Source organism: Artemia franciscana, chromosome 1 (genome assembly GCF_032884065.1).
Source record: "Artemia franciscana chromosome 1, ASM3288406v1, whole genome shotgun sequence".
NCBI classification, from domain to species: domain Eukaryota; kingdom Metazoa; phylum Arthropoda; class Branchiopoda; order Anostraca; family Artemiidae; genus Artemia; species Artemia franciscana.
Window position 1 is genome coordinate 39,956,251 of NC_088863.1, and position 23,930 is coordinate 39,980,180.

The window sequence follows — 23,930 nt, forward strand, 5'->3', positions numbered from 1 at the left end:
ACAAAAAAAATAAAAACTAATAAAAAAAACTAAAAAAGCTAAAAAACTAAAAAAACTAAAAAAAACTAAAAAAAGGTAAAAAATTAAAAAAAACTAAAAACTAAAAAAGAAAAAAACTAAAAAAAGGAAAAAACTGAAAAATAAAAGAGAAAAAGAAAACTAAAAAAATATGAATAAATATATATAAAAATAAGTTGTTTGTGGGTTATGTCTGTCTGTCTGTCTGTCGAGTGACGTCGTGTTTGTCCGCATATGACGTCTGAATTATTTCACACTAATACAAAAGAAGAAAAAAAACTAAAAAAGGTAAAAACTACAAAAAAAACTAAAAAGAAAAAAAACTAAAAAAGCTAAAAAACTAAAAAAAACTAAAAAAAGGTAAAAAACTAAAAACTAAAAAAAACTGAAAAAACTAAAAAAAGGCAAAAACTAAAAAAAAAACTAAAAACTAATAAAAAAACTAAAAAAGCTAAAAAACTAAAAAAACTAAAAAAACTAAAAAAAGGTAAAAAACAAAAAAAAACTAAAAACTAAAAAAGAAAAAACTAAAAAAAAGGAAAAAACTGAAAAATAAGAGAAAAAGAAAACTAAAAAAATATTAATAAATATAAAAAATATAAATATAAATATAATATAAATTAGCAATCAACAAAGCACCGAGACACAAATGACGACCGGGACACAGGGAGTATAAATGACGACCAGGACATAAGTAAAAAAAAAAAACTAAAAAAACTAAAAAAATGGTAAAAACTACAAAAAAACTAAAAACTAATAAAAAAACTAAAAAATCTAAAAATCTAAATAAACTAAAAAAGAAAAAAAAAAGGAAAAAAATAAAGGAGAAAAACAAAACTAAAAAACGAATGTATATACAGACCGGGACACCGGGATACAAATGACGACCGGGACACAGGGAATATAAATGACGACCGGGACACAGGGACACAACTACAATGGGGACGCCGGGGGGCACAGGGGGATATAAATGACGACCGGGACACCGGGACACAAGGAATATAAATGACGCCCGGGACACTCAAAGAGAAATCACAGACTGGAACACCGGGACACAAATGACGACCGGGACACAGGGAATATAAATGACGACCGGGACACAGGGACATAACTACAAAGGGGACGCCGGGGTGCACAGGGTGATATATAAATGGCGATGGCGACTCAGGGAATGGTCGATTAGCAATCACCATCAACAAAGCTCAAGGGCAATCATTAGAATCATGAGGTATAGATCTGAATACGGATTGTTTTCCCATGGACCATTATATGTTGCATGTTCAAGAGTCGGTAAACCTGACAATCTATTTATATGCACAGACAATGGGACAGCAAAGAATGTTGTATATTCGCAAGTTTTACGTAGTTAAAAACATATATATATATATATATATATATATATATATATATATATATATATATATATATATATATATATATATATATATATATATATATATATATATATATATATATATATATATATATATATATATATATATATCTATATTCACAGGTGGGGCATAGGGACACAACTACAATGGCGCGTAACTAATATGGCGCGTAACGACTTACGCGCGCGGGGGGGGCTTGGGGGGGGCGCGAAGCGCCCCCACCAACTAGGTGTTGGGGTGGCGCGAAGCGCCACCCCAACAGCTAGTATATATATATATATATATATATATATATATATATATATATATATATATATATATATATATATATATATATATATATATATTTTTAACTACGTAAAACTTGCGAATATACATCATTCTTTGTTGTCATTTTGTCTGTCCATATAAATAGATTGTCAGGCTTACCAACTCTTGAACATGCAACATAATAATTGTCCATGGGGAAACAATCCGTATTCAGATCTATACCGCATTTTTCTAACGATTGCCCTTGAGCTTTGTTGATGGTGATTGCTAATCGAACATTACCTATGTCCCAGTCGTCATTTATATATCCCCCTGTGCCCCCGGCGTCCCTGTTGTAGTTGTGTCCCTGTGTCCTGGTCGTCATTTATATTCCTTGTGTCCCGGTCGTCATTTGTGTCCCAGTATCCCAGTCTGTAATATCTCTTTGAGTGTCCCTATCGTCATTTATATTCCCTCTGTCCCGATCGTCATTTGTGTCCCGGTTCTGTAATTTCTTTTTGAGTGTTTTTTCTTTTTATTTTTTTTTTAGTTTTTTACCTTTTTTCTTTTTTCAGTTTTCTTTTTCTTCTTTATTTTTCAGCGTCAATATGAAATACATATCGCCGAACCTTTGTTTTTTAAACTAAAATCTGGTAGGCATTGATGACCTTATACAAGTCAAAATCACAAACCCAATCATCATCGCTATCATTTTTAGTTTTAATATGTTTGGACTCTCGCTGTCCAGGAGGATTTTCATCTAACTGCGCAGTTTTGCGTTCTTTAGCCGCAAGCCAGTTTTCATGCTGTTCTTGTGATTCCTCGGCACGCTTTCTTTTCTTACTTTCTCTATCAGCCGCAAGCCTGTTTTCATGCTGTTCTTGTGATTCCTCGGCACGCTTTCTTTTCTTACTATCTCTATCAGCCGCAAGTCTGTTGGCATAGACTCTTTGAGCACCTTCCTCGGCTGTTGCCATTGTAGGTTCTTCAGTCATTTTACAATTAGAAATTTCTCTTTCAACAATCTTCTTACAATTAAAAATTTGCCTTTGAACGATTTTCTTAAATACCTGTGTCCTGGTCGTCATTTATATTCCCTGTATCCCGGTCGTCATTTGTGTCCCGGTATCCCAGTCTGTAATTTCTCTTTGAGTGTCCCGGTCGTCATTTATATTCCCTCTGTCCCGGTCTTCGTTTGTGTCCCAGTCTGTAATTTCTCTTTGAGTGTTTTTTTCTTTTTAGTTTTGTTTAGTTTTTTACCTTTTTTCTTTTTTCAGTTTTCTTTTTCTTCTTTATTTTTCAGCGTCACTATGAAATACATATCGCCGAACCTTTGTTTTTTTAACTAAAATCTGGTAGGCATTGATGACCTTATCCAAGTCAAAATCCCAAACCCAATCATCATCGCTATCATTTTCAGTTTTGATATGTTTTGACTCTCGCTGTCCAGGTGGATTTTCATTTAACTGCGCGGTTTTGCATTCTTTAGCTGCAAGCCTGTTTTCTTGCTGTTCTTATGATTCCTCGGCACGCTTTCTTCGTCATAACAAACATGACGACAACTACCTTCATGACGACATGATGACATGACGTCACTCGACAGACCCACAGACTACTTATTTATATATATACATATATATATATATATATATATATATATATATATATGTATATATATATATATATATATATATATATATATATATATAGATAGATATTACCTCTAAACATTAGAGGTGGCAAATAATTGCCACCTCTAGTAATTGTAAAAAAAAAAAAAATGTTATTAATGTCTCAGCCATCTGGAAAGAAATGACAGACGCACTAAAATTTTTTAAAATAACTTGTTTTATTTCAATTGTATACTAGAGCTACAAATTGAAATCTATTGGGTTTTGGATCAATGGCTTATATTTTATAAGAATAATTGCCAAGGAATAAAACAAGAGCTAAGAGCTCATATGGCATGAGCTCTAGCAAAATTATAAGAATCAATAGATTAATTTTAAAGAAAAATCAGAGGCTTAATGCTGGTCGGCATTTAAAATAAGAGCTCTGAGACACAAGGTCCTTGTAAATATCAAAATTCATTTAAGAAAAATCCGATCACCCACTCGCAAGTTAAAAATACCTATTTTTTCTCATTTTTCCTCTCCCTTCAGCCCCCCCTCAGATGGTTGAATCGGGAAATCAACTTTATCAAGTCAATTTGTGCAGGTCCATGACACGCCTACCAATTTTCATTGTCCTAGCAGGTCCAGAAGTACCGAACTCGCCAAAGCACTGAACCCCCTAACTACCCCAAAGAGAGTGGATCCAGTCCGGTTTCGTCAATCACATATCTACGACATTTGCTTATTCTACCCACCAAGTTTCATCCCGATCTCTCCAATCTAAGCTTTTCCCAAGATTTCCGGTTTCCCCCTCCCACTCTCCCCCAATGTCACCAGAACTGGTCGGGGTTAAAATAAGAGATCTGGACATGAGTTCCTTCTTCATATAATATTCAAAAATACCTCACGAACGGTCACCCTCTCTCAAGTAAAAAATACCTCAAATTTTGTGATTTTTCCGAATTAACACCCCTTCCAACTCCCCCAAAGAGAGCAAATCCATTTCGGTTATGTCAATCACGTATCTAGGACTTGTGTTTATTCTTCCCACCAAGTTTCATCCTGATCACTCCACTCTAAGCGTTTTCCAAGATTTCCCCCTACCCCCTCGCAAATCCCCCACAATGAAACTGGATCCGGTCGGGATTTGAAACATGAGATCTGAGTTACGAGATCCTTCTAAATATGAACTTTCATCCGTTGAAATTCAGGGTCCGATCAAATGAAAGTTCTTAAGCCGAACTGGCCAGACATGACAATAAACAACCAAGAGAGATAAAACTCTACAAAAAGAAAACTTCAAACGAGACGACGGCCAGTAGAATTGAAAGACTAAAACAACACGGATATTTCGCCTGAATCCAAACAAGGCGTCTTCAGAAAACGCCTTGTTTGGATACAGGCGAAATATCCGCGTTGTTTTAGTCTTTCAATTCTGCTGGCCGTCGTCTCGTTTGAAGTTTTCTTTTTGTAGAGTTTTATCTCTCTTGGTTGTTTAAGGTCCGATCACTCCTTCGTATGTTAAAAATACCTCATTTTTTCTAATTTTTCAGAATTAACCCTCCCCCCAACTCCCCAAAAGAAAGCGAATTTGTTCTGTTTATGTCAATCACGTATCTAGGACTTGTGCTTATTTTTCCCTCTAAGTTTCATCCCGATTTCTCCACTCTAAGCATTTTCCAAGATTTTAGGTTTCCCCCTCCATTGTCACCTGATCCGGACGGAATTTAAAGTAAGAGCTCTGAGAAATGATATCCTTCTAAATATCAAATTTAATCAAGATCTGATCTATTTTTCCAAATTAACTGTCCTCCCACTCCCCCACCCCCCAAATGGTCGAATCGGGGAAACAACAATTTCAAATTTAATCTGGTCTGGTCCCCGATACCCCTGCCAAATTTCATCGTCCAAGCTTATCTGGAAGTGTCTAAACTAGCAAGACCGGGACTGACAAGACAGACAGACCTACAGAATATATGATCACTGTATGCCTCTTGGTAAATACCAAGTGCCATACAAAGTAATTTTTCTCTGGGGATGGAATATTTGGTTGAAGGTTGGCTTCAGTATGACTTATTTTGGAAAAGGGTTATTTCCAGGCTTTGGGCAAGCCATGAGTGGAAGTAGTTATAGGCCCTACTAAACTTAAGGAAAACTCGACTTTCTTAAAACTTGAAACCTCCTCCCTCTCGCCCTATTTTAAATAAGGCTTGTGATATCAGAGCTCGATTTGAGCCCTGATCCTAGTCATCTTTGGCCTAGCTTTCATTTGGGTCCGTTGCTCCATTCGCAATTTATACTAAATTAAACCAAAAGTTTGACTTTTTCAGCACTTAAAACCCACTCCCCCTTGTTCTATTTGAGCCAGGGTTTTCATCTCAAAACTTGATGCCTGTCGCGGTCTTAGGCACCTTTGGTTCAATCTTCACTGAGATCCATCAATCTCTCGCAAGCTACACTGAATTAAATGAAAAACTCAACTTTTAATTAAGCTTGGGTCTCCATCCCAAAACTCAATGCATATCATACTCTTGGGCATCTTTATTCAATTTTCATCGAGATTCATCTCTATGTGCAAGTTGCAGTGAATTAAATGAAAAACTTGAATTTTTTTTAACACTTAAAGCCCCATCGCTCTAATTAAGCTCAATTTTAATCTAAATAGTTCAATTTTAATACAAATCTGACTGGCGGTTCTATACTCGATTGCACAGACGGGCGGGCAGACAGACAGATCTCAAAAACCTATATTTTCCACTATCCAAATAGGTGATGATATCTGGATGATGATATGCCATTGTTTCCCTTTTTGGATCCAATTAGCCAACATGGCTACCTAAGACCTTGCAAAGTCCGTCCGTCCGTCTGTCTGTCTGTCCGTACGTCTGTGTAATCATGTATAGGGGGAGAAACGCTGGTATGATTTGGATGAAAATTTTGATGGCCAGATTTGGTGCCAAGGATCATGAGACACATCAAGTTGAAATATGAAGACCCTAGCTCAAATAAAACAGGGGGGAGAGGGCTTTACCTGCTAAAAACAGTTTTTCGTTTAATTCAGAGTAACTTGCGACTGGGGTGATGGATCTGAATGAAAATTGAACCAAAGAGGCCTAAGACCATGACACATATCAAGTTTTGAGATAAAGACCCTAGCTCAAATTTAACAAGGGGAGTGGGTTTTAATTCCTGAAAAATTTAAGTTTTCTGTTTAATTTAGTATAGATTGGAAATGGAGTAACGGATCCGAATGAAAACTAGACCAAAGATGCCTAAGATCAAGGCTTATATCAAGTTTTGGTATCACAAACCCTACCTCAAATAGGGCGAGGGGGGAAGGTTTCAACTCTTAAGAGAATTGAGTTTTCCTTTAATTTAGTAGGGCCTTTAACTTATGAATGGAGTGACAAATCTGAAGTCAAATTCGTCTGAATACCTGAATTTGCTGGAATGAATTTGACAAAATACCACTGCATTGTATCCAGCTAGAATTCCCTAGACTTGTTTATTGCAGACAGCATTTAGATGGGCAGAGATTCATAGCTTCATTAGTTTTACCAATAATATGGTCCTGAAGAGGAGGAAATGGTAGAAATCTGGTTCAGTTGACGAGATGACAAAACTTAAACATTAATATCAGAAATATAAGCCCAAATGGACTACAGTATGCAACATTTAGCACAAAACAAGGATTTTAGCTCACTGTCGACCAGTGAACTGTGAAATAATTTCAATTTTCTTTGTTATACAACTTTTAAGAAAAAATTAAACCAAGTGTTAATCATACTATAATTTTTTTTCGTCATAAACAAATACCTTATTTCATATCAAAATATAGGGCATGGAGCTATATCTGAATTTACTCTAAATCTAAAGGGTGATGTTTTCTTGTACACTGCCAAAGCACACACACACAAAAGCTATATCTGAGTTTGCTCTAAATCTAAAGGTGATTTTTACTTGTACATTGCCAAAGCATACACACACAAAATGTTCGTGTCAAAGGTAAATTATTTGAAAAAGAAGTACATTAAAAGTATCTTAAGTAATAAGTATTTCGTAATCTTACTTAAGTATCAAGTAATAAGTACACCCTAGAGTTTTTACTTAAGTACAAGTACATGTAATGGGAAATTTTACTCAAGTAGTACTTCAAGTAAAAGTACTTCAAGTAAGTGACAGCACTGTGTTTCTGGGATGATGGCCAACTGATGCGGAGCGTCACAATATCGTAACAAGTTAATTGCGCCATCAATCTGACAATTGGATTTGAATTTTTGGTAAATGCCATCAGTGATTTGTTTCCAGGCACCTTTTTTGCGATCATTCTGAGAATATGCATACCATTGAGATTTGAGAGACATATTCTACTGATAGTTAGTGAAAGTTGTTTCGATCTCCAAAAATTGAAATGGCTACAACCAAGTACGTGTCATTTTTGTAATGTAATGGCCCTGAGACCATCTGTTTTGCATTACCAGGGCTTGTGCACGAGTTCGGGTCCATAGATTTCCCTACAGGACCCCAGGTCCCCCTCTAGGCTCTAAGTCCCCATTTAGGGCCCCTTGTCCTCCTTCAGGACCTAAGACCCCCCCATGGCCGCACGGCTGCCTCCAGGGCCCAAGTCCTCCTCCAGGGTCCCAATGCCTTCTCCTCCAATTTTTTTCAACTTTGAGATTGTTTCAACTTTTTCCTCAACAAAATTTTCTTTTACATAATTTCTTGGGATCAGAGTGCATCAGTCTTAGCAACTCGAATAGTACATCTGAGTATGGGCTGCCAGAATATCTGTGTCTCAAAAGACTAGATGTGGGGGCTGTCACATGATGTATTGAATTTTAAGTCCCCAATGAAAAACTGTAAATTTCATAAATCAAAGGAAAACTGCTAAGAAGCTAAAAACGCTGTTGACTCAATTGTTACTTAAGCAGACCACATGTGAGGGCTGTTACAAGATGTATTGTGTTGTTTCACTGACAATATGAATGATTACGCAATACTAGTTAACGCATCATTCTTGAAATCCTCGAAATTATACCAAGAAATTCTAGGTGTCCCAAAATAATTCTCCCAAAAAATTTTAAGTAAAAAAATGAAAAAAAGTCCCGTAAAAAATCATATATTTCATTAAATCAGGGGAAAACTGCATCATTCTTATGCGTCATAATGCATATATTGCATCATTCTTGAAATTCTAGGAAACTTCACATAACATTCTTGAAAACTAGGATGAATATTCTTGGAAAGATGCCAAAAAGGTACTAGCAGCTCCATTAGTACTTCAGAGTATTGGCTTCCACGGTATCCATGTCTCGTATGACCAGATGTGAGGGCTGTCACAGGATGTGTTGTTTTATTTCACTGACAACATGAATAATTACACCATATCATAGAACGCATCATTCTTGAATTTCTTGGAAACACAACAGGAAATTCTCAGTGTCCCAAAACAATTTTAAGTCCCCAAAAATTATAGGTAAAAAAGTCCCGAAAACCTATAAGTTTCATAAAATCAATGGAATACTGTTTAGAATGTAAAATGTGGTTGACTCGGCTATTATCTCAGAAGACAAGATGTAAGAGCTGTCAAGAAGACAGGATGTATTGTATTCTTAAACTGACAACATGAATGATTACGCAATACCAGATAACGCATCATTCTTGAAATTCTCTGAAACATACAAAGAAATTGTCAGAAGCCAGGATGCATATTCTTGGAATGATGTCAAAAAGGTATTAGCAACTCCAATGATACATCGGAACATGAACTTTAACATTATCTGTGTCTGAGAAGACCAGATATGAGGGCTGTCACAGGACTATTGCTTCAATGACAATATTAATAACTGTGCAATACCGGGTAGCGCATCATTCTTGAAATTATCGGAAACGTATCAAGAAATTATCGACGTCCCGAAAGTTCCTATAAAATTCTAAGTTTAAAAATTATATGTTCCAAAATAATTAATCCCAAAATGTTGTCCCAAGTTGAAAAAATTTCAAAGTTTGAAAAAATAGGGGGGGGGGGAAACTTCGGGGGGAGGGTATTGGGGTCATGGAGGGAGACATGGAGCCCTTTATGGGGACTCGGGGCTCTATAGGAGGAAATGGAACCCTGGAGGGGAATCTGTGGACCCAAACTCATGGACAAGCACCGGTAATGGAAAATAGATATGCTCAGGACCATTACATTACAAAAATGATTCCTACTTGGTTGTAGTCATTAACATTTTTGGAGATCGAAACTAAGTTCATAACTTACAAAAGAATATTTCTGTCCGCGAGCATCTAAAACCACCATCGTATGCATATTCTATGAACGATGCCGAAAAAGGTGCCCAGAAGCAAGCTACTAATTGCAATTACCAGAAATGGAACTCCAATTGAGAGATCGACTGCGCAATTAACTTGTTATGATATTGTGATGCTTAAATTCAGTTGGCCAGCGTCCTAGAAACAATACATTAATTGCCTAGAACACATTTCTAAGAATATAATATCATCAAGGATTTGTTAGATCAGTCGAGCAACGTATCGTTTTTTTACTATAGGAAATAATAGGTTTCAAGTTCGGTTCATACATCAGACATAAATTCCATAAATCAATGGAAAACTGCTTACAAGCTAAAACATGTGCCATTTGAAAAGAAAACATGTAGCCATCTATAACTGTAGTTAATAACAACCCCATCTATAGTTTTGTAGATGGCAGTATTGGGACAACTGCCGTTAAACCTTCGTCATGATCTTAAGCCACTAAGAAAGAAAAGAGTTGGGGATATTGACCCGCTTAAAGTCACAGAAGGGATATTACTATCAAAGTGTTTATTTTAGCTATCATAGTTTTTTAGAGCATGTTCTTTGGATTTTACCTAAGGTGGTGAATATGTTGAATATATATTCTTGAATATGTCGTGTCTTATTCATTTCCCGATAGCTCACCCTTAACTGTTTTAGAGATGATTTGTTTTCCCAGCACATTTTCTTTATATTTGAAACACATTTAGTAAAATCAAACTTATCAAACTTAGTAAAATTAAACTAGATCTATGTTTAGTAATTCGATTTATTTATAGTATACATCACTATATGAAAAAGTTTGTATCTAATCCTTTTGAGGAGAGTGTTTTCTTATAAAATATAATTATGTTTGATTTGATGGAAGGTTAAGACTGCTTTAAGATAAGATTTTCAGGACTAGCAGTAACATCAAATATGAAAATATAGAAACGAGGGAGTCTATAAAGGCTTGTGCGATGTCTAGAAGTCTTTTTTCATATCATAATGTCGTATAAGCAAGTATTTTGGGATTATTCGTAGTTAGATTGATAAATCTTCCTTAGGGGCTGGGGGGCTGCTCCAACAACATTGCTCAGAATAATCCGACTTTTAATTAGTTTTATTTTTTCGTCAATTTTTTTCTCATGCTTCCTCAAACATCAAGTTTAAATTGTGCAATCTTTTGCTTGTCTCTGATAACCTAAATTAAGTCGCATCAACTGTGTTATATGTATTACTTGGTGTTGCTGTGGTGTAATTATTTTTGAATAAGAGCTATCCACTTTTATTTTTCAGTTTATTGTATCATAATTATTCTCTTTTATTACAGCTGTTGTTATGCTTTTTTTTTAAGTATACAACTTTACTATCTGTCTTTCATTGAATAACATCATATAAAACATTTGTGTTTTTTAGAGAAAACATCCACGTAACTGTGAATATTTTTAGTCGTTGACATATCTCGACACCATGCTGATTGCATAAGGCAGAAAACGGAAATCGTTAAAGACACACGTGCTCCTAGTAGTCTTTTCGGTTATTTGGAGAAAAGCTTGTTTTCATCTGCTTTATTGACCTTTTTTACTAATTGATTCCAACTTACTATTTGATATTTAGTTAAAATGCACCTTTATAAGGCCTTGAAACCCCAAAATGACTTTCATATGTTTATTATTATAATTTGGTCTCTATATAGACTAACGTAAACAAACTCAAAACTTGCTTCTGCTACAGTCTGCTATCATAACGCTATTCATATAGACAGAATCCCTATCAATATGTTTAGTTTTTAGGCCACAAGAGTGAAGAAAACAGCTGGCAAGTGCAGAAAGGTTGAATCTATAAATAAAATAGAACTGTATTTAATAACAAATACAGCCTTTTGTAACAAAAGCCAAAGGCTGAATATCTCAGCTTAACTCTTTATATTTTACTTTTATCAACAAACCCGGTTAAACAGCTAAAAGACAAATAAGAATAGCATAAGCAGACAAAAAAAAAAAAATATAAAACAAAAAGACAAAAGGAAAAAACAAAACAAAAATGGTTTTAAATGTGAATTTCCTTTTGCTATTTCACATTACTAGTGTTATTACTGTTTAACATCACATGGGAGCCTTTGAATGAAAAAAAGATTATACTTATTATGATAACTTTAAATCAATAATGATTGATTATCATTTCTTCGATTTTAACTGGAGAACATCTTCTCGACTCTAGTAAACTGCATGACACTAGTGGAAAGTGGGGTTATAAATATTGATATAAATTATACGTGTTCGATATTAGGTATGTCAGGGCGAGTCAACACTGCGAATTTAAAGAGTCATTACAATCATGGATATAGATTACCTAGTAAAAATATCGTATCGTTTTCGAGAAAGCTTAGCTGATTTTCACCACTGGATAGATAGGCGTAGAGAGCACGAGCAAGTCCTTTACCTCCGGGATCTAATGCCAAAGACCTTGGTCGAGGATGTCGAACTGTGCTCTCTGTTCCTGAAAAAAAAAGAGGAAACTCTCATCATATATCACTTAATTTTCTTACAATACTACAAATCTAAGAAAGGAACAGTTATCATACAAATACATTTTTTCTGCACATTATCAAAGCAAGATAGTCTAGTTTAGGATTTTAGGCGAATAAGCAAGGAACAGTATTATTTTGAACTATATCTCTCCGAAAAAAACAAGGATCTTCCATATAAAAAAAGAGCCAAGAGCTCATATGGCACTCGTGACGAAGATGGAACCTAAAATTAGACTCGGTACAAGAGTAATCGACTTTGCTATTCGTCGAGAAGGACTGAACTCACAAAAACACTGGAAATCTCCCCCTCCCAACTCCCCCAAATAGATCGGATCTGGTATGGATCTGATCTATTGGATCGATCCATCACGTATCTAGAACTTGTGCTTATTCTTCCCAACAAGTTTCATTAAGATCTCACCACTCAAAGCGTTTTCCAAGATTTCTGGTTTCCAAGATTTCCGCTTCCCCCCACCACCCCCCAATGTCTCCGGATCTGATCTGAATTGAAAATGGAGCATCTGAGACATAAGATCTTTCCATATATCAAGTTACGACTGTGTTACCACGTGTTACCAAGTGACGACTGTTATCAAGTCAGTTTATGCAGGTCCCTGGCACGCCTACCAATTTTCATCGTCCTAGCACGTCCAGAAGCACTGAATTCGCCAAAGCACTGGAAATCCCCCCCCACAACTCCCCAAAAGAGAGTGGATGCGGGCCAACATATCTAGGACTCCTGCTTATTCTTCCCACCACGTTTCATCCCAATCTCTCCATTCTAAGCATTTTCCAAGATTTCTGGTTTTCCCCGCCAACTCCCCTTAGTGTCACCATATCCGATCGGGATTTAAGTAAGAGCACTGAGACACGAGGTCCTTCTAAATATCAAATTTCAATAAGATCCGACCACCGGTTCGAAAGTTAAAAATACCTCATTTTGTTTTACTTTTCCGCATTAATCGTCCCTCTACTCCCCCCCCTCCAGATGGTCGAATCGACGAAGCGACTATTTCTTATTTAACCTGTTCTGCTCTCTGATACTCCTGTCAACTTTTAGCGATCGCTATATCGATCGCGTATCTAGTTTCAGATCTTCTTCTTGTAAAAATTGAAACCATCCAGGATTCGAACCCAGGACCTCTCCCAACCAAAGAGAAAATCGTACCACCAGACCAACGAGACAAACGTATGAACAACAATCATTCGTTTCATCGCAAATAAAAATTGCTGCTCAATTATCTCGTTTGCTCGCCCCCCCCAGATGGTCGAACCGGGGAAGCGACTATTTGCAATTTAATCTGGTCTGCACCCTGATACGCCTGCCAACTTCCATCGTCCTGGCCTATCTGTAAGTGCCTGAACTAGAAAAACCTAAACCGACAGACAGACAGACCGACGGACAGAAATTGCGATCGCGATATGTCACTTGGTAAATACCAATTGCCATAGAAAGAAAGCTGGAGGAAACCCGAAAGTAAAAATACCCAAAGGACTCTTTATCCTCTCTTTATCCTTTATTGCTCTTTATCCTCTCTATTCTCTCTCTCTCTCTCTCTCCCTCTCTCTCACTCTCTCTCTCACTCTCTCTTATCGCTTATTGTCTTTCTATACGAAATAAACAAAAACAGAACGTTTTCAAACAAAAGTCGAGAGTGATATTCAATTTAAAACAAACAGAAATCATCTGGTACATACCCCCTCCACTTTCGTATATATCACAGTATATACACGGTATGATTTTTGTGCTCGTTTTAAATTTAAATTTTAGTTTGTCTTTGAAAAAAGATGAAGAAAGTTCTTCAAAAAATTCTTTTTTATAAGAGATGTCCCCCCGTCTTCTATAAACACCACAGGTATTCATATGAATTTAATCTTCTATGTTGCAAAATTAGTTGAGCAATAAGAAGGGAGCCGCCAAGGTTGAGTTCAAATTCCTCAGAATGAAAGAACATAATCGTTCCCACGAAGGTTTGATAAAATGACATCATAACATCATATCTGAAATATCTTGAGCATATGAGATAAATGGGTACATACCGGAGGACGAAAGTAAATTATAATCTGAACGAGCTCTAGACATTCCAGTATATGTTGTTGGATTCGAGGTTTCCAAGATAAGTCTTTCTTCTTCATGGTCATCTAGACAAGAACTGGCATCTAATGAGCGACTCTGAAAAAGAGAAAAAAAATGCAACATATATGTCTGATATTAACTTCGAATAAGTAAGGTTTTTATGTTTCAAATTACCGGATGAAAAGTTGTTTCCTTCGAAGGAAACGCCTCTAAAAGGTAATTTAATCTCGGTGAACGTCTCATCATCAAATATGAAATGATCAAAACTCAAGAATAAAACCACCAGCCGCATATCTACAAAAATAATCCAAAAGTAATAAGGACATAAGGACGATCACGGGGGAGAGCTTTTCCTTCCCTTTTCCTCCAAAGCTGACCGCTTTGAAGAAATTATCATATATTTTTGCGGGAGTCTTTCTTCAGAGACCATTTTAAGCAACGAAGGAAATTGTGTAACAACAAGGTGGAAAACACAAGTTTTCCACCTTACATCACTGAAATAATACTGAGTGTGGATCCTAAAATAGTTAATTGGCTTAGAACTATTAAAAGTTGTGATATTTTTCCTCATCTTCTTGAAATATTTGGGACAATCAAATTTATAGATTGTTCAAACTCCCCCAAACATTCCTTTTGGGGTGCATCTTTTTTCGGCAGTGGTCATACCAAGGGAGTTAATAGAAAATACTATTACTAAACGAAAACGAAACGAAAAGTACCAAAAGTATAGTTCTTTTGCATTATTTCCAGATAACAACAAAGATTGCGACTAAAAGAAAGAAAATAAATGCAAGAAAAAAAGAAAACAATAGATGTGATAGCTCAGCCTTTCGAACTTAACTTTTACAGTATTCCTATTCAAGCTCCGTTTCTATGAAATGTTTCAGACAGCCTCCATTACTTTCTTTTGACAGCAACTGCTATATACCCTAAGCTTCATAAAATGCGGAAGTTATTCCAAATTACATACAGCACTCTTTCATAACAAAAGAAGTTACAAAAGAACAAATAACGGCAGCAAAGCTTTGGTGCTCACGACGGAAGAATATCTTATCCGAAGTTTAACAGTTATCCTTTGTTTTTTAGTCAAAATCGATTTCTCGTAAAGGATGAGGAATATTATTTATGTAAGCATCAAGAGTCATTTTCATGAGAGAAGGGAGCTAAGTAGAAAACTAATTATTTCCCATGATAGAAATTTAGGACCAAAGCAACAGCACAGTTATAATATTTCCCAACGGATGTTACGAAAAAGTGTCAAATAACCATTTTCAAGCAGTTTGATTTCCTGATGGTGAATAGTCACTAGCTGTACAATGTTCCTAGTCTTAGCGACTTAGTTTTCTTAACATTAATTCATATCTCTTCTTGCACCATGAGCTCGCAAAACTTCTAAAAGTTCGTTTATTTTGCTAAACAGGCCTGGCATAACCTAAATCAGCATAATCTAAGTGTGAGAGAGTTTTACTTCCTCTTTGATTCCATGTTCTCTCCCAAGGTCTTTACTGTGCTCCTTAGAGCAAAATCCATCAAAATAACCCAAATAAATGGGGATAGGACGCAACCCTGCTTAACTTCTGATTTGATAAGAAATCAGCTACTAGCCTAATTTCCTATCTTGACCGCAGCAATGTTATTCCCGTACACAGCACTAATCACATCGATGCGTGCTGATTAGTGTTAATAATCGATGTATTGATAAATTTATAATACATTTTTTAATAAATTTATTTTTTAAGGAGAATTTAATAAATTATCTTTTAATAAATTTATCTGGTATTTATCTGGTTATCTGGTATAAACCCGGATAGGACCTTTGCTAAAGCTGTTTGATCAGCTGAATCAAACGCTCACTAATCTTGCTTTGATGATTCAGTGCTTGCAAACGAAGACTGTTTGCACACCTTCTTGCAAACGATGACTGCATAAAAAAAGATTCACCACAGCGTGAATTTTTTTCTGTTACGAATTTACACGTAAATATGCACAAAAACATGACCAATACATAAATTTTAACATCTGAATTATTTTGGAAATGCATGCATCGATATTTTAGTCTTTAAAAATTAGAACTGACTGAACGAAAAAGAAATTATGTGTTATGACGTATCGGAGCTATAATAATGATGGAAGAAAGAAAATGTAATTTAAATAAGTTTAGCCTAGCTATTTAAGCATAGATTAATTAAACCATAAAACCAAAAATCACTAGTAAAACTACTTCAAAGCTTATAGATTTACTCGTAATGATGTTTTTTTTTATTCAAAACTTGTCGTACTTGAAGCCTTTAATTTTGTTATGGCTTTGTATGGAATATTTAAATAAAAAGTCGTCAATGTAATGATGCGAAGAAAAACTAAAAGTGCCATTACATTCCTATGATTCTGGTCTATTATTTATTGGCTGAGTTTGAGATTAGTGCTCAAGAATCCCCTTCTAAAACAAACAAGGTAAATAGTGTCGTTTTGTTCACTAATGACCGTTTATTACATTTTACTTAATTGCTTTTTTCCAAGAAAAAGTAGAATGTGAGGCGTTTAAATTTGCTGAAACAAGTTGAAAAGGTAATGTTTTTTCTAATTACTTGGCTGTCACTGAAGTCCCATCACCCCCAAAACAACTTTGCTTCATTTTTGTTATGAAAACAGCTCCGGAGTAAATAATTGATGCACAATACTAGTTATAAATCATAAGAAGATCTACAATTTTTGGGACAAAAAGTGATAATCATTGTTGACATGCCTTATTGGAGATCCAGTCACATAGAAGAAAAAGAACTAGTTTGTCAGAGTTCCTTTATCTATATTAGTAATACTTGATTACTCTTGATGCTGTGGGAATTTCATTGCTCCTTGGGGTAAGGGTTTAAATAGAAAATGGAATAGAAGTCCGTATCTAAACTAACTCTTCATGGGACATGCGTCGGAAAGGATTATTTATTTACCCATTGATAATATATTGAATTAATTTTTTGTTTTTCTTCCTATTGTTTTAGTGGCTTTATTTGGAGAAGGGGTGAACTTAAACTAAATTAATATTAATTAATTTCAACAAAAGTGCTAGAGTTAGAAATTCTGTACTGCACTACTTCGTATATTAAAAGACGGATATTCTTCATAAAGATGGCTTGCATTGAAGTTAAAATGAGGGAACCGTGCTTTGATCGGTGAAAAGAAAGACAGTTTTGCTTAAGAATTTTAATTTCATTTCATTATATTCGGCAAACTTTTTGCATATTTGCACCGATAAATTGCTAATACTGTCGACAGTAAAATTAAGTTGTAATGTGTTTTGTAAAATATTTAGAACAGATATTAATCTTCAGTAAAATTTATTTTGACTATTTGTGGATTCCTTCATATAAGAGATTTTGGAAAAATTTGAATGCGGAAAACGTTCCAATGAAAAATTCTACTGCTGTAAGAATCGATCATTCGGTCTTCTGGAAGTCCACATCACAATCTATTTCACTAACACTAAGCAGGCTTGTAAACAGTAATAAAAGAAACAAAATGAATGTAACATCATTCATATGAATAATGTTTTCCGAAAACTAAGGTGCTAAATCTTGACCTATCTAGATCGTTTTTACACCGGAAAATAAACACTGCAGAAGTAGCAATTGCCCTACAAAAGTATCGTCAAAATAATCTAATGTGTGAACATTAGATCTGATCACGTCTGAATATCATAAATGTCTGAAGATCTCTATTTCCAAAAGACGTTTTAAGCAGTTTCATTAATGCCTATAGAACAAATAAACAGCCTAGACCAAGAAAATTGACAAGACCAGTCAAAGCATCTAAGCAGCTAAAAATGTCTAAAGTAACAATAGACGAAAGTGAAGAACAATAAACAAAAGTGAAGAACAGTGAAGTATGCGGTTACAAAATATGCCACGACGACAACAAAGAAATATGTGACTTTAAGATAAGTGGCAGTGAGAATTACAAGGGATACCGAGTAAGCGAGCATCAGAACGAGTTACAAACGAAAGTAAAGAGGAAAGAACATTATATCAGAAGAACAACGCTGTCACAATCTTCGACACCAATCTTCGATCTTTAATGCACATCTTCGACGCCAATCTTTCATACACAATCTTCGACGCCAACAAAATGTGGCACAAAACCCAGTTCAAACCTACAAAGATGCCATTAACTACGCAACAGTTGATTACACTAAAAGCACTAAAACTGACAGACTTAGAAATCCTTCACAAACTGTGATCCTAAGAAAACAAATGCATTAATTATTCTTATATAATTGGAGTAGATCGGAAGTCTAAATAATAAAAGAATGAGAAATTCTGATCTGAATAGAGGAACTAAGAGATCTTCACTGAAACTATTACTAATAACTCAGCACAGCACTAAGCGACCTGAGGCCAACACAGCTATATACGCTCCTCCTCCAACCCAAAGTACTCAAGGCCTCCCTCTTTGCACCCTACCAGGAAGTTCCCATTTCCTTTAAATCTTCGACAATATGTCACCCTTGATCCGCAGAACGTGGCCTAGCAATCTCAACCTTTCTTTCATTATAACCCTAGAAAACGGGACTGAACAACATTTTTCGTACAACCTACTGTTTGAAATACGGTCTGTTAGCCGGGATCCCAGAACCATCCGTAGGCAATTTCTCTGGAAAACATCTAGTAAATTTTCATCCGCTTTTCGGAGCGCCCATGCTTCATTCGATCACTGCCATTACTGTGGCTTCCAATATTCTAATCTAGGTTTGCAGACCTACCTTCCTACTTTTCCAAACTTTTTTTTAACTGTGAAAAAAAAACCTGAGCCTTGGCTATTCTACTTCAAACATCTTCACTGCTCCCACCGTCTTTATTATTAATACTACCAAGGAAAGTGAAGATGACCATCTGATCCATCCTTTCGTTACCCAACGCACTCTTTTCGTCTTCTCTTTTTCCTAGCCTTAGTGACATAGTCTTCTTAAAATTAATTTTCAAACCTATTCTACACCCTAAGCTCACAAAACTTCTAAAATTTTATTCATTTTGCTCAGACTTTCATCTAATATGCTTAAATCATCAGCATAAACGGCGTCCAGGAGAGTTTTTCCTCCACATTTGATTCCGTGGTCTCGAATTGCCTTTCCTGTGCTCCTTAAGACAAAGTCCAACAAAATGAGCCATATAAAGGGGAATAGAGCACAACCCAGCTTAACTCCTGACTTAATTAAAAACCAGCTGCTAACCTCATTTCCTACCTTTACCGCAACAATATTAATCTCGTACATAGCACAAATCACTTTAATCTATTTGTCTGGTATACCATATAAGGATAAGACCTTTGCTAAAGCTGTTCTATCAACAGAATCGAACGCTTGCTCATAATCTATAAAACAGAGGACCAAAGTTGTTTGACAACGAAGGCACTTCTCAATTATTAACCTAAGAGTGAAAATTTGGTCAACACATCCTCTACTTTTTCTAAAACCGCACTGTTCTTCTCTTAAAACTTTCTCTACAGCATCTCTCAGTCTAAAAAGTATCATATTACTAAGTAATTTTCTATCTACAGAGACCAGACTAATGCCTCGACAATTACGACACTCACTCTTGTCACCTTTCTTATACAGCGGTTTCATAAAGGTTTTCCTAAAAATCATTAGGTACTTCCCCTTTTTCAAAAATCATATTCATAATCTCCAGTAGCTTATTTCTAACCTCAGAGCTACCATATTTAAGGAGCTCATTTTCCACACTATCAGCACCTGGAGTCTTAGTATTTTTTAATCCTTTTAGTACTGTCAATAATTCTTCTTCGCAAAACAAATCTTTCTTCACATCCAAGGAATCACAAACTTTTTCATTTTCATCTATATCTTTTCCTGCAACTGTACCTCAGTTTAGCACATTCTCAAAATATTCCACACAGATATCTTTAACTCTTTCCTTATCACTTATTGTGGCCCATTCCTTTCTTTAACTGGAACTAGTCCGGACTGACTACTCCCTCTCAATTTATTAGTATGCCAGTATAATATTTTACTATTTTGCCGTCTAGCTGCATCTTCCAGATTTTCGACAATTTGATCCATGGCCTCTACTTCATACCTCCTTAGTTCATATTTTAATACCTTCTCCACTTTGTTTATATTCCTTTTGTGCTCATATGATCTATCACTAAGATAATTCTTTTACAAACCCCTTCTACTCTGTATTAAACATAAAGCTTTTTCACTAATATTCCTAGCTACAGTCTTATCTTTTTTCCCTAAGACACCATCAGCAAGTTCAGAAATTATTTTTCTAAAATTATGCCATCCATCTTCCACATTGTATAATTTTAAACTCTCAAGTTTAGCATTCAACAGTTCCTGGAAAGTTTCTCTCAAATTTCCAAACTGGAGTCTACCTACATCATAACTTCCCGGGAGGTAGTTACTCTTCCAAAATTTCAGCTTTGAATTAACCTTAGACACTACCAGATGGTGATCTGTACTTTTAATTTCAATAACAGCACTTCTATATACGCTAGTATCTTGTATTCTTGTATCTAGTATCCTGTTAGTCTTTGGTTTACAATAACATAATCAATAAGGGTTGCTGTCTTACCATCACGTGAATACCATGTCAACTTATGGGCCATTTTATGACCAAACACCGTATTAGTTATAACTAGGTTGTTATGCCTACAAAATTGCAAAAGTCTGTAGCTATTACTGCTTTCTTTCCCTACACAAAATTTACCTAGGCTAGGATACCCTCTATCCCTATTTATACCAGCCTGGGCGTTAAAATCTCCAAGTAAAAACACCACATTTTACTTGGTACCCTGTCTATTTGCTCTTGTATCTGCAAGTAATATTCAGCTGAGTCACTAGTATCTTCGTCAGTTGGTTCAAGATGGTCATATACTAGTATAACTGATACCCTGAACTTTTTATTCGTAAAATGAGCAATTAGTTTTCTAATATTAATACCTTCCCAGCCTAAACAAGACGGAACAGCATCCTTATTCATCATGAGCTCTACTCCCTGCCTATGTATCCCATCCTTCCTGCCTGAGTAAACAAATTCCTTGTCACCTAATTTCATTCTTCCAACCCCTTCTGAAAATTCTAATAAGTCCAGTTCAAACCGTCTGAATTCTCAAGTCAAAATGTCGATACGATAGTTATTTTTAGCTTCGTAACATTCCAAGTTCCAATTTTCATGTTCTTTAAATTATTGAAATCATTTTGGCCTCAGGAAAAGCAATGATCCCGGATACCAGTACAGGACGGAGACCAACATATCTTGTCAAGTCTGCACCAAAGCGCTTAAGCCGCCTTAGAACCGAACAGCAAGAAGTCCCTGGGACATCCAGCACGGTTGGAGACTTTGTGCAATCCTGGGCCCATCTTGGTCACAATATAGTTTTCAGCACTTGGCGATGCTCTTTTATCAACAAGAGTCGAAATCCTGCTCGGGCAGTCCCGAGCCTATTACCTCCAACTCATTATATATTCATGCCTACAAATATTATGCTACTACGGGGAGGCAGCCCAGAGTAGATTAATTAGCTAGGAAGAGGTTTTTCGACCCAAAAACACACATCAAACAAACCAAGCCCAGAAAAATATCCAATAATCAGAATCCCGTGCAAATGCTATGTTGTTTACAAGGCTATAATTTCCTCGAGGGGCGCCACTCCTCAACTGGGAAAAGTTGACCGCAAGATCCTCAGTCTTGCAGATACCCCGAAGGAGTTGAGGCAGCCTTTTACAGAGGCCCTTGTCCATAAATCTTGATCTTACGCCCTGCCACAATTGCCCTCCTATAGAAGATCCTCCCATGATGGCGTTCTGCATCACCACACAATTTGACCCATTACTGGGAGAAAGTTTGTACCTCATTGGACGCGTGGACACGTCAGCGGGCCCTGTTGAGTGTAAATTTTAGGGACCTTCTTCCTCCTTCACCTGTATTTATGGCCCCGGACGAGCCTGCCCCAATTTCTATTATGGACTCAAAGGGACAAGGTTTCCCTTGGTCTGTGCCTCCTATGGAAGTACTCTACATATCTCTAGGGTGTTCTCCTATTTGTAGTCCTTTACCAAAACCTAGCACAATTATCTAATAATTAACTAACTAATGCAACTAATTAATAGTTGCAGTAAATTGCAACTTTACTTTTAATTTAGACTGTAAATTAAAGGAAAAAGATAACATATACAATCTCTGCTGTCCTCTGCCAAAACCTAGCAAGTAAACTAATCATTAACTAACTAATGCAACTAATTAGAAGTTGTAACAAATTGCAACTTTCCTTTTGATTTAGATTCTAAAATAAAGAAAAATGATTTTGTTTGAATACAAACAAGCTCTATTATCCTCTGCCAAAACCTAGCATGTTATTAATAATGAACTAACTAATGTAACTCATGAATAATTGTAGTAAATTGCAACTTTCCTTTTAATTTAGACTGTAAAATAAAGAAAAAAGATAACACACACAAGCTCTTTTGTCCTCTGCCAAAACCAAGCATGTTAACTAAAAATCAACTAACTAGTGCAACTAATTAATATTTGTGATAAATTGTAACTCCTTTTAATTTACACTGTAAAATAAGAAACAAAGAAAGCATATACAAGTTCGGTTGTCCTCTGTCAAAACCTAGCATTTTAAATAATAATTAACTAATTAATGCAACTAATTAATAGTTGTAGTAATTGCAAGTTCTGTTTTAATTTAGACTGTAAAACAAAGAAAAAAGATAACACGTAAAAATTCTGTTGTCTTCTGCCAAAACCTAGCATGTTAACAAATAATAAAATAAACTAATGTGACTAATTAATAGTTGTATTAAATTACAACTTTAATTTTAAATTACATTGTCAAATAAAGAAAAAAATAACGCATTCAAGCTCTGTTGTCCTCTGTCAAAACATATTTCTAGTATTTCATGCCTACATCTATTACGAAGCCTAAATCTACTTTGTCAATCTTATTATCTAAATCTTAAATCTATTATATCATGCCTGAATCTACTATTTCAGACATAAGTCTAATATTCCAAGCCTACATCTATTATGTTAAGCCTAAATCTACTTTGACCATCCTATTATTTAAATCTTAAATCTATTATATCATGCCTGAATCTACTATTTCAGACATAAGACTAATATTCTAAGCGTATATCTATGATTTTCAGCCTAAATCTACGTTGTCAATCATATTCTCTAAATCTTAAGTCGATTATATCATTCCTTGATCTACTATTTCAGACATAAGAATAATATTCTAAGCCTACATCTATTATGTTAAGCCTAAATCTACTTTGTCAATCATATTCTCTAAATCTTGAATATATTATATCATACCTGAATCTACTATTTCAGATAGGAAAATAGTCCTTCTTAAAGAAATTTTAGAGATTTATTCTTAGAGAAAATATAAACTTGTTCAAAATATAGAAAATTTGTTAGAGATGTTGCCCTAGAGAATGATACAAAATTGTTCAAAACATAGAAAATATTCTTCTTAGAGCTTTTTATTAGAGATATTTTCTTGGAGAATGATAAAACTTGTTCAAAATATGGGAAAAATTTCCTTCTTGGAGAATTTTAGAGATGTTTTCTTACAGAAAGATATAAACTTGTTCAAAACATAGAAAAACAATTCTTCTTAGAGAATTTTTAGAGATGTTTTAAATAGAATAATATGAACTTGATGAAAACATAGAAAAATCATCCTTCTTAGGGAATTTTTAGAGATGTTTTCTTAGAAAAATACTATAAAATTGTTAAAACATTGAA

At 35.3% G+C, this 23,930-nt stretch overlaps 1 protein-coding gene across 3 annotated transcripts in view; it reads right to left on the reverse strand.

Annotated features, from left to right (window-relative positions):
- LOC136029520 (BAR/IMD domain-containing adapter protein 2-like) overlaps window positions 1-23,930 on the reverse strand; it is a 178,836-nt gene that overhangs the window by 39,594 nt on the left and 115,312 nt on the right. For all 3 annotated transcript variants that reach the window (XM_065707976.1, XM_065707986.1, XM_065707995.1), the window contains exons 10-11: window positions 14,124-14,256; window positions 11,906-12,052 (exon numbers count right to left, since the gene is read on the reverse strand). In XM_065707976.1, the coding sequence (XP_065564048.1) occupies window positions 11,906-12,052; window positions 14,124-14,256 (280 nt within the window). The remainder of the gene's footprint in view (window positions 1-11,905; window positions 12,053-14,123; window positions 14,257-23,930) is intronic.